This window comes from Branchiostoma belcheri, unplaced genomic scaffold (genome assembly GCF_001625305.1).
Source record: "Branchiostoma belcheri isolate BF01 breed outbred unplaced genomic scaffold, Haploidv18h27 scaffold126, whole genome shotgun sequence".
Taxonomy (NCBI): Eukaryota; Metazoa; Chordata; class Leptocardii; order Amphioxiformes; family Branchiostomatidae; genus Branchiostoma; species Branchiostoma belcheri.
This window is the reverse complement of record NW_017802669.1, coordinates 444077-456423: the sequence shown is the minus strand read 5'-3', so window position 1 is coordinate 456423 and position 12347 is coordinate 444077. Positions and strand designations below refer to the sequence as shown.

General features: G+C 39.8%; 1 protein-coding gene across 1 annotated transcript in view; it reads left to right on the top strand.

Moving 5' to 3' along the window:
- LOC109463430 (golgin subfamily A member 2-like) overlaps window positions 1-2834 on the top strand; it is a 31274-nt gene extending 28440 nt beyond the window's left edge. The window contains exons 28-30 of the mRNA XM_019760247.1: window positions 756-862; window positions 1513-1699; window positions 2274-2834. Of these exons, the coding sequence (XP_019615806.1) occupies window positions 756-862; window positions 1513-1699; window positions 2274-2518 (539 nt within the window). The 3' untranslated portion in view covers window positions 2519-2834. The remainder of the gene's footprint in view (window positions 1-755; window positions 863-1512; window positions 1700-2273) is intronic.
- The last annotated feature ends 9513 nt before the right edge of the window (window positions 2835-12347 follow it).

Sequence of the window (12347 nt, the reverse complement as noted above, 5' to 3'; positions counted from 1 at the left end):
TCCAGTCCCAGTCGATCCTTCAGTTCCCTCCACTCGACTTTCGTGTCTTCCCCTAACGCCACACGACTTCTGAGCTTCGCCTGGATTCTCCTTTTCTTTGCTGGTGTCCCAACACGAGGCCTTCCACGGCCACGCTTTTTCGGGTTTGGTGTGGTGCCATTGACGTCCGCCATCTTGGCTCGGCTGAAACTTCGCGCTCGCCGTGACGTCACGCGGCCGGGATTTGCCGAGAGGTGCCGAGTGAAAACGGTTACTGGGGGCAATATTGCCTGATTTTTGGGGATGCACCCCTAAAATAGAGGACACTAGTTTCTGCGCTGTTTTAAACGCGTAAAGTATGAAATTCTGACGCAGATGTGCTAAAGTGAGGTAGTATGTGTCAATACCAAACAGATTTCCTTTTTCAGAATATTTCCAGTTTTAATGCAAAAAAATCGCACTGGATGCCTTTAAGCTGGTCAACCCCCTGTTTTCTTTCTATATTTGGGAAGCAGACCCTTGTGTGGAATTTTGAGATTGAAAAGTGGAAAAGTACTTTCATGAGGAATTGTTTCTGAATCAGTGTATTTTTTTCTCAGAAAAATAGAAAATATTCAAAGCGGTACTTTGAAAAGGGCCAAATATTTCCTTGTCATCTTGCCATACATGTAGTATTTAGTTATTTAGATTATACAAGTAATACAACAGTGTCTGTTATATTTCCTTAACCATTACCATGTGAGCATTGTTTTAAAGAATATATTGTGTTTTCCCAGGTGAATATATAACCTTATACCACTACCAGCGGGCTGCATTACACCAGAGAGCGAGAGAGAAGGATGAGTTCATCACCAGACTGGCAATAGACAGAGAAGACATGCAGGTATAGTACTTAATTATAACACATAATTAAGTTTATTTGCAAATTCATGCCCAAGGGCTTATTACAACATACAATGTATACAACATACATAAACAAGTTTCTATTTTATTCAGAACAATTGACTATTTGGGTTTGATTTATTTTTTGGAAGCTGGGGAAGATACATGTAAAGTGTCCCACTTTTTTTTACAATGAGGGGATTTTACATGTAAGAGGTTAACAGGGTTGTAGTTTACTTTTCGTCAGTAAATGTTTGGAAGTTTAGGTAAGTTTTGGTGGCTTCTTTAAATAGCTCTTTTCTTTCCTGATCGTTAAAGGGGCAGTTAGAAATAAAATGTAATTCATCTTTCTTGGTTATATTATATATATATAACAATTCTGTGTTATGACACCAGGACATGTCAGGGCTCTAGCCAGTGTCCGTTTTTCCATCAATCGCCAGAACTTTGTGGCATTTCACAGAAAAATTCTTAAACTAATCCATCAATCTTGATGGACGAAATCAACAAATATCTTAGGTAAGAATATAAAAAGGACCACTGACAGCCAAACCCTTAAACCCTAACCAACTGAGAAAAAAGTATTTTGGAACATGCCTCATGTACGTTTCTTCATCAAATTGTGAATTTTTCGGTATCTTTCACTTCCAGAACAAGTTGGGCCAGCTCCAGAACCTTGTCATGCAGATGCTAACAGAAAGGGGGCAGAGTTTCACCTTCCCCGAGGACCTGACATTCCCTGCTGCTACCAGTTCCACCCAGTCCAGTCCGGTTCACAGGCCCGAGCAGAAAACCTTCGGCGGCAGTCTGGAGGACTCCACATTGGATGGGATAGAAGGTCAGGCTTGCTTCCTTTTATTTACCTCCGTGAAAATTGGAGGTATTGTTTCTTTACGACTAGATGTGAGCCAAATCATTGACCTCATCATTGCTTTCATCAGTTTCCCACTGTGCTTACTACATGTATGTTTCACAAAAAATGTATCACAACAGGTTTGCTTGATAACTTGGAAGAGATTATAGCTACGCTGGTTTGGAGAGTTCTGTTTATCTAGACTATAGAATAGATATGCAAGACCTCATTGTACGCACCTATATGTGGAATTGTATCAGATCTTAGTCAGTAATTTAGCTGACACTCTGTGAAGTATAGTATATATATATATACAACTGCTCATTGTACTGTTTATAAATATAGTACATGTATAGCCTAGCCTAGCACGTACTTGTAAAAGTGTACTAGTTCTTAGTCAGTATTCAACATTCAGCCAGTTGAAACTGAATGATGTAGAATTTTGCTAGATCCATACCAGCTTGTAATCTTATTACTTGCCATACCTTATACCTGCTACAATCGTTGTGTGATAAAGTTTGACTTGACTTGACCTCACCGCTGCGCCCTACTTTCACAGATTACGACTCTGACGATTCCTCGGACGCCTCCTCGTACAGCGAAGACCACCGGATCACCACGGGACCCAACAACGAGCCGGTGGAGCTTCCCGCGCAGCCGCAGGAGATCGACACCACCGCGCGCCAGATCATAGACCTCATCCAAGAGATCAAACAGCCAGCGTCGGCAAACTTCGCCTCCCAGGTCCACAACGGACACTTCCCCATGTGTAAATGCTGTACAGGCAACGTCCTACTAGTCTAAACCATTCCTAACAACCGGTATTCATAAAGAAGTTCACCAGGTTGTTGAATGATTGAATATCAAAGTCCGTAATTCACAACCACTTGTTTTACAAGAGCTGATGTTTCAATGACCGTTTGTCTTCTCTCATTTTGAGGTAGCCACCTTCAAAATTTTACTGCCTTTTATGGCTAGTACAAGACGGGGGTTCACCAGGCCTTCATTCGGGTGAATCACTAACTTCCAGACAGTATTACATTGTACCATCGTACACTCTTTTTCGAAAGGTGTGGTGGGTTCTTAAGCATGCATGGGTTGTGGCTCTCCCAAACACAGGAACTGCATTTAACGTCCTATCCAAGGGACGTCCCTAACCGAAGTTAGGTACTCCTGCACTGAGTGAAGTAAGGAAAGTACCTTTCCCAAGGGCACAATGTCAGGGCATGTAGGTGGAATCGAACCCAGGACCCATGGGTTCTGGGCCAAATGCCCTTCCAATATGCCACACGATGCCACTGTCATCTTCCTCAGGGCAGAATCGCTTTGACTTAAAGATGATGACAGACGGTCATCAAAATGTCGGCTCTTGTTTAACAAGTGGTTGTGGATAAAAAAAAACTTTGATATCCTGTCTTAATATTCACACATTTGTAAACTTGTACATCTTAGGGGGTTAGAACAGATGATTTTTCTTATCTTCAAACTTTGCTGTTTGACGATGTATTATAATGCTGCCCTCTAGTTGAGCGTTAGCATGATTTATATAAAATGTACATGTTTCACATCGTAGGAAAATACTTGTCCTGTCCGTCCCAGAAGTAACTTCTATTGCAGCAAATTCCTCTCCTCACCCGTGCTTTTTTTCTTGATATTTATGTTCAATCTATAGTACAACAGGCTTTTGAAAAATCTTTTGTGCTTTTGAGAAAGCTTGTATGCTTTATTCTTGATATTATATTCAATCTATGGTACAGAAAAGAAAGAGAAAGCGGCACTAAATTCATCAAGTTATAAGTCCCCTATTCTGGAATTTCTGTTCAACTCACAAGGACACAATATGTACATACAACTCAAGATGTATGAAAATAACTTACAATAAGTTACAATTCTTAATGTCAAAAGAGAAAAGAAGTTTTTTTTCCATCAGCATTCATCAAAAATGAATTATGACATGATATGGAAAAAGACAGATGGTATTGTCTGCATAAATGTCTAGAGCAGTATCCCTATAATTATGCAATCCATTGTTCTTTTGTCTATTGTCTCACTAGAGTCCTATTTGCACATGCAATATTGTACAGGCCCAAAGGACAAATTTTCCTTTGGCATACAACTTTAGTAGAAGACAGTAGATACAAGCTTATTTCTGTAAATTCAACATTGTTCCATATTTCCTAAGAAAGACATTGATGCAATTGCAGCAAGAGATTTACAAAGTGCAAAACAAGAGAGCTTGTAGTGAAAATTGCTTCTTGACATGTAATCTAAGAAGAGAAATCGTACAGGAAACGTCATTTGTTCAGAAAACAGAGCTTCTACCATTGCTTTCAGAGCCTTTACGTAAAAAATGGGATTTTTAATCCCTTTTTGTGTGGAAAAGTACTTCGTGTGACACTTCACCACTTTGAATGTACTGAAAAAGCAAGCAAATGAACTTGTAATGGTGGTAAAGAAGTGTCTGTAGCCATATTTTGGTGAATTACACTACAGTATTTATATTATTTAATGCAGCATAATACCATGTCTGCATTGCTAGCAGTACCTGTATAATGTATATTGGGAGAACTTTTTTCATTATTGATGTGTTTTCCAAAAGATACTATCTGTACAGAAAGACCACAAGTCGTCCAGAGAAAGGACATCATTAAAAGATGTTAATTGTAACATAAAAAAACATTCTGTAACTGAAATAGATTTAGCAGTTCTTTTTTTTTTTTTGAACGGTAAAAAAATTAACTGAAAATGGGGTATTAGTCAATCACAACGTAAAGATTATTATTTTCATTTAGTTTGAGTTTGCTTGTATTGTGTAGTTTGAATTCGTGGATCTTGTTTCTTGAATTTCTTTTTTTTCATCAACTAGTCAAAAGTTTTCTTTACATTTGGTCTGTCCCAAAGTCATATTTCACCCTTGAATGCATTGAAGAAAAGTCAAGCTGCATAGATTGTATGATTTTTTTCTTATACATGTATAGAATCCCCATACAAACTGCACTGCCCTTTAAAATTAGCCTCTTTCAGGCTTCGGGAAGTGGCTATAAAGAGTAGAAATTAGCCAAATAGACAGATGTTATGCCAGAATTGTTGGTCCACGCTATGAGAACAGTTTGAGCGGCAAACTGATTTCAGCACAGACCAACTCCCCTGTCATATCATCTGTCTATTTGGCTAATTCCTACTCTTTCCACCTGCTTCCCAAAGCCTGGTAGAGGTTACCGGTACTTTTAAATGTTATCCACTTTTGTAACACTTCAATTTCAACAGGTCACTGACCTTTACTTTATTTGCAGGGCCCATGTGTACTGAGAGTACACACACCAACTCACACGACATTTAGGTTGACTGATCTTTATCAATGCTTGTTTGATTGTGTCAGGTGGACATTGTTTTCTAGAGAATATGGAATGTTTCAGATTCTAGCCTGGTTACCAAGCCTATTTTAGCCGCCGAGTCTCTTTCGTCTTTGCAAATTTTCGGAGAGGACGAAAGATACTCGACAGTTAAAATGGACTTGGGAACCAGGCTGCCAGATACTCCAATCAGCATGGAAAATGCTCTGGGCTTAAACTAGCATCAACACAAAATGTTTAGGACTTCTCAGTTTTAGAAGGTGTAAGTCAACTCTCATAATGTCCCCGGGTACCACAAGACTGGTACGTTCGATTAATTTTCAAATTTAATAATAGCATGAGTAATCCTAAGGTATGCACACCTCACAGGTGTTTAACACATTCTTGTGAAGGTCTTGGTAACACCAATTTTTTCATGTCGAAGTCTTGGGGTCCCTGGTGACTTAATATGGAATGTTTGCTTAATGTAGGTGAATGAACTGCTGACTGAATGTCCAGGGGGCATATTGGGGGCGTGTTGTGGGCACAGACACTTCAGACCAATATGACCTTAGTGATTACTGAGGGATCATGCATTTAACAGCAAGTCAGCAGAACACACTGCGCCTGTTCAAAACCCAGATTTTTTCACGGTTTTCCTTGGATGTTTGGTCAATGTTGCAGCAGAATTTTGCCTAGCTGTTACAGACAATAAAATTATCTTTTCTGACACAATATTTCAAAAATATGTTGTGTCATGCAATACACAAATACAACCTTGAACGAGACATTCTGCCTAAGTGCTATGCACAATACATACTGGGTTTTGCACAGGTGAAGTTCTTTCTGTATAAAGCATAGGGACTCCCATTTGGCAGAAAAGTCATTGTACATTTGTATGCAGGAAATTTACATACTTTTTCTTCATGCATTGTATTTGCCATAATGTTTTGAAGAGAAGAAAGCCCTCTAGTCTGGTGCCAGTCTACCATGGTTTGAACATGAACAGGCTCCCTTCAGCTACCAACTGCCCAGTTCTAAAAGGCTTTGTAGGTTTTGCACAACAGCATTCAATTTGCCCATCTTGGTTGATTAATCAAATTCGTGCTGTGCAAAATTCCTACAGGGGAGCCTAGTTGAAACTATGGTAAAGTACAGTATACTGGATACCAGGCTGAAAGCTCTCGATCTCATGCTACCCCACCCCCTTTCCAAATGGTCGGTCCCTACGTGGGCCCTCTAGGTGAGAGTAGGGACATTTCTTATGTAACCTATCTGGTCAGCATTTCTCGATAACGACCACTTGCACCAATATTTGATGTGTACATATATACACCTCTTTTATTGTATTCTGTACGTAATTGTGTCATTGTACCAAGCTGTGGTTAAATAACGACCTGACAAGTTTTGCTTATGTGGTAAAAAGTGAAGACAATCAACTCCAGATTTCTTACTTTGTATAATCAAGGAGGTCCATGTTAAGTCAAGGAGGTCCTTGGTAAAATGTCAACAAAATGTTGAGTTTTGACTGCACAAATCCTTGAAGAAAAGGGCACAAATGACTTTCTTCATACATGTGCATTGTACTGCTTTGCAATCTATAGGACATGCTGTAGTTGCTTTAGTGTATATGTACGTAACCTCACATATAAGGCAATTTGTGAAATACTGTATAATCATTATGTTCTCTGTAACTAGCATACATGTATACAAAATTATCATAGCAAATACTTTTTCGGTTATTATTATTTTTTTTTGCTGCTCAGCAAGATATTGTAATGAAATAATGTGTACTTGAGGAAAGTCTACACCTGAGTTGTAAAACAGGAAAAAGAATAAAAGCCTATCTATTGTTAGAGGCATCCAGTTAATCCAATTTCAGGGCAGCAAAACTAAAGTATTCTAGATTAAGAAATCTGTCTGATATTTACATTTACTGCCATTTCTTATCACATTTTTATCATGTCATATTTGATGTGTTTCAAGTAACGCCAAAACAAGCTACATGAGGAGTCCCTTTATTTTTGGTACCACCCATAAATACTTACAACAAGCCTTTCATATTTTGAACAAGAAACCGTTTAACCGGTTAATCCATCAGATAAATTGCATTTGTGCCTCACAGATATCAGTATGCTATGACTAGAATTAAAAGAATGGCCAGAAAATTGACTGAAAGTCTAGTTTTGCCGCCCTGAAATTGCATTGGATTTATATAACGTTGTAATATATGTTTCATTCAGCTCCAAAGTGTACAGTGTTAAATACAGAATGTGTTATATTTTATGGGTTGACCATATGCATGATACTGCTGACTGTATCAGTTGATGTGATTGGACGAGACCAGGACCGGATACGAACCGAGATGAATAGAAGATTTTTTTTTCTGAAGGAAGCATCAAAACTTGTTTGTCTCATTTATTTCCAGACATATGTACCTGTATCGGGAGCGGGAGCGGCAACTTGACTGTAGCTTTCCAGCAGACAAACTCCCATGGCATGATATGCCTCACTATTTGGCCGATTTCTACTCTTTCCAGTCGCCTTGGGGTGCAGCGAAATGTTCTCTCAACGGACAAACTCCCTTGGCATGCTTATCTCTCTATTTGGCCGATTTCTACTCTTTCCAGCCGCCTCCCCAAGCCTGGTAGAGGCTATGGTAGAGGCTAGGTGATTTGTAGGGAATCTGACCATCGCACACCCGTTGGAATGTGGGGGCGTAGCTCTCCCCAGGAACAGAGAATATAAGACTGGAACGTCTTACGTACATTCCGGTGCGTCATGATGTACGTAAGGCGTAGATAGTGTACGTCACCGTACCTGGGTAATTGAAATCGACGTTCCGTATAATTGCATGGACGCCATTTGCGTCATAAGATAACGGCATGACGTTCCTATTAACCATGGACGATGAACTCACAAATAAGTAGAAAGTAACCCCTAATTAGTAAATGGTATCAATATTTCTATTTTCCTATTTACAGAAAATGTGGGCTTTTGAAATTGCAATTCTCACCAAGTCGACACACGAATTATCGATAGCGTGTTAACAAAGCATCGATTTAAACAAGATTAAAGCCCGGCAGCCTAATCTCTAAGATCTTTTAGTGGCTGCAATACAGTATCAAATTACCAGGCCTTACCAATGTATCATATTGCAGTTATAATCGCTTTTGTTTAGGTAACATGTTGAGATACTTCATTTGTGGTCCATCTACATGTACATAGCATCTCTGGGACTATTTTCATTAAAACGATACGAAATGTGGTTAAGAATTTTCAAGAAATGACAACGCTTTTTCTCTCCTCTGTGATCGTGTGACCTCTGCAACACAAGTCTTGGACAAGACGTCCCGATCAAAATCGTTCAAGCTGCAGTAATATACAATTAAGAGAACTGCTCGGTACTGTGACAGACGCGGGTAAACTTTCCGTGACGTACGTACTAAGTAACATTACACTATAATCTGCAATTACTGTGACATTATCGATTTCACTGAGTTGAGAAGATTTGATCACGCAAGGTGACCCAAAAACTGTCGTCATCTTCTACAATTAGACTTCCAGTGCACGCAAGTCAACTTAATTGTGTAATATGTGCCAGGGCTCGAAATACTGAGTGCATATGCGGGTTAGGGCAGGTAAAATTGGAGCTGTGCAGGTATTTCTGATGTCTACCTGCACCTAACCTGCACTGGTCCATGTATTGGGTTGATATACATGTTTTTTTTTCTGCATTGTTGCTACCACCTCATGTGGGATGACCAACTTTTCGATAGTTTAGTAAAGTAGAAAACGAGTACAGATTGTATGTTAGCGAATTCTTTTTAAGAGTTAATTAAATTTTCATTTTTAGATATTTGAATGGTATATTTATATTCCTTACATCTTTTTGCTGTGTCTGTGCATATAGGCGGTAGGCAGGCATCTTTTGATAAACCATATTTTCATAACTAATCATACCACCTACATTTATAAAATTACCAAGATGCGTGTGCGAGAGGAAGTCGAAAGTACGTATACTTGTGTATACTAGACGTGGCGTGTGTACTAGTATTATATCTATCTATACAAGGTCTTCTCTCAATGGCACTGGTTTCTAGAATTGTGAGTGGTAAAGCTAAAATTTGTGTGCTGCAGGTTATTTTCAATGTTACCTGCACCAAGTGCAGGTATGGAGAAAAAAAGTATTTCAAGCCCTGTGGAAGCTAAAGTTTTGTTGGCTGGAATGATACCGGGGTGTTTTCCATCACGCACGTGAATCCCTAGGGATGCTGTCACCTTGCATGTGATTGGCCGTGACGTAACATGTGCGGCAGCTACAGTTACGTCAGGGAATCCCGTGATGCGCACGTGTAGCTAGCGCAGCTGTTCAAAATCATCGACGTCAGAATCAATACATACTGTTATAATCCCTCTTCTTATCGTGTGAGAAGAGAGAAGGGTTATGAAATGTTCGCCAGTGCAGTTTTAAATTCTTTGTCCATAGTTACGTTTTATCTGGTCTTCAGCAGGCCTTCCTACGAGGGTAGGGAATTTGACAAAATTGAAAATAACTAGCTATAGGAGAGCTGATGAAACTCCTTGGTCCAAGGGAGCTGGTTTCCCCAAATTTGGAGAAATGAACTCTACGGTAGCTAAACTCTCTTGGCCAATTTTTCTCCCTATTTGGCTACTGTTTTTGAAACCTCGTTGTCGGTCTGATGGAGATCTTGTTTTGTCGACCCGCTGCATTAAAGTTGGTTTATATAGTTTCCCTCTACAAACTTTGTCTGGAAAAAGGCAGTGTACAGTATTATGGTTGTCAGCATGCAGCAAGGTAACAGCTGCAAATTCACGGTCATATGAGGGAACAGAGAGAGCAGAACGGTATACCGTCACGTTCACCTGTCAATCAATTAGAAAATTAGAAATTTGGCCAATCAGAGATCAGGATGTTTCGTCACGCACGAAATTGCTAGCAAGCAATAAAGCAAAACAACTTTATATTATTTACAAGTCAAAACAGCTATAGGTTGCATGTTTCGCAAAAATGCTTACGTCTGACATTGAGTTTTGCTGCGTCCGGCTCAAATTCAATGTAAGTATAATATTTCTCGATATGGCTCGTGATGGAAAACACAGCAGTATATCATTACATCCGATATAGCCTTATATATATGATACGCCATACGGTCCGTGTCGACCGGTATACGTACGCTCCAAGTAGATGTTGGGGCTTCGGCTTATTTTTTACGCGTTATATGCGTTTTTATCGGACCTTCTTTTTTGTACTGGTATCTTTTTGCAAATGGTAACTATATTTGAAAATAAATGTTAGTAAGCAGGTAAAAGGTATACCGGTAACTGACTGACAAACCTAGGACTGCTAAATTAAATTGGTGCATCCAAATGTTTGGAGATACACAGTACGGTTTATAAACAGACAAACAAACAAACAAACATATCACAGAAACAACAGACGAATACAGCTGAAAACGTTTCGTTTATACTAAGTATTATGGAATATGTAAAGGTAGCATTTTTGCGCCATGTGTAACCTTGAATCTTGACAGAGCTTGTTATCAGAGCCTTTCGAGGCGGTAGCGAGCTATTTAGTACACGTTATTTTTTGTTAGCCATGATATCTTTTTTCCCTGCGTCCCCTGGTAACACATCAGTCTGTGGTAAGACTCATCTCTGCTTTTATCTCATCAGATAGCCAGGTTCAAAAATATCCGCCACGCTATTTAAACTAGCTGCCTGGTCCAAATCAGTTCTGTGGTGTCCCGGCAGAGTTGAACTACACCGTGTCAGAATGACCTGTCGGAAATTGTCTACATAGCACTGAACGTGACGCCTGTCACACATAGCCGAATATGGCCTCCCGATCACTTGCCGAACTTCCCCCAACCATGGTTGTCAGTAGTAGGTCGGGAGCAAGATCGGCTGTGCACTTCCACGGTTGGCTGGTGTTCGGCAAAGTTTGCTGCTAGTGCTACTGCTCGCAAACTGCTCGTTTTAACATTCGGGTGTGGTCATATGGTTGGCTGGTGTTCGGGAGTAGGTCATCTGATTCAGCAGTGTTCGGGGACAAATTTGATACTCTCCAAGCAGAGGTTTGGATCTGGGTTTATTATAAGGAAGCCCGATTTAAAAAAAAAAGCCTAAAAACACGCCAAAAACAAGCCAAAACCCCAACCCCTGCTTGGAGAGTACGAATTTGACTCAAATTTAACTCAAATCTAATTTTGTTCGTAGATTTCTTCGTTTATTCTTGAGCTCGGGAGAAGGTTCTGAATGCTTGACAGTGTCTTTAGCGTGTGATCGCGCACTGAGCTCGCCAACAAAATTCTTCCCAACCTTCTCCCATCACTGACATCAAACATCGCACATAACAGCGACATAACCCTCGTCAAAACAGCAAATGTTTTCAAGTGTCAGAGCTGTTTCCTTGCTTGAAACGTACATGTAAGGCGGCTGCTCCAGAAGTATCCTGGTAAGGACGGTCAAGGACCTTGAAGAATGCAGCCTTCAAATCACTTGCTGACACTTCTTTGGGTCTGAGCCCAGATAGACGACATTCTCATGTTGGGGTGGCGGTCCTCTTAGGTTAGAAATAACCTTGCTATAAGGCAATGTCGGCATCTTTTCCAGGAACCAGGCCTAGGATAGGCTGTCTTGTCCTGATTAGGGTTAAGGATGTGAGCTCAAAATGGCTTGGCAATATTTTCAGGACGTGCCCCGAAAAAATACGTGGTTATTTTTGTAACGTTTATTGTTGTATTCATTTAATTTATTAACGTTGTAATCAAGGAATTATCTCCTTTCAACTCCATGTTGTAATTGAACCATACTATAGTGCATATAAGTTACAATTTATGGTACAGCATTTCGCTTCGACCTCAATGTATATCTCCTCTACTCTCTGTTATGATTCTAATTTTACCGTATTTTCGTTCTTGTTATTATTTTTCAGCAAAACTTTCACTTTCAAGAGATCGCTGTCAACTAAACGTAGGGCATTCACCACCAAAGGCATTCACAATTTCATTTGAAAACATTATTGAGAGAAAATTCTGATAGTAAAAAAAGAAGAAGCCAATGTTTACATCAGACGCTATATATGCCGAGTAAGGAAAATGATACGCGCTTCTTTGTCATTTTCGCGCGCAAAATATTCAAGCTAAAAATCAAACCAATCAGAAGCCATGATTCCTCTACGTCATGGCAGCGCTTTCACACAGGGCCACACGTGCAAAGTGAATGGTTATTGAGATATTAGCCAATCACAGCCCCCCGTTTCCTCCTGACCAATCAGA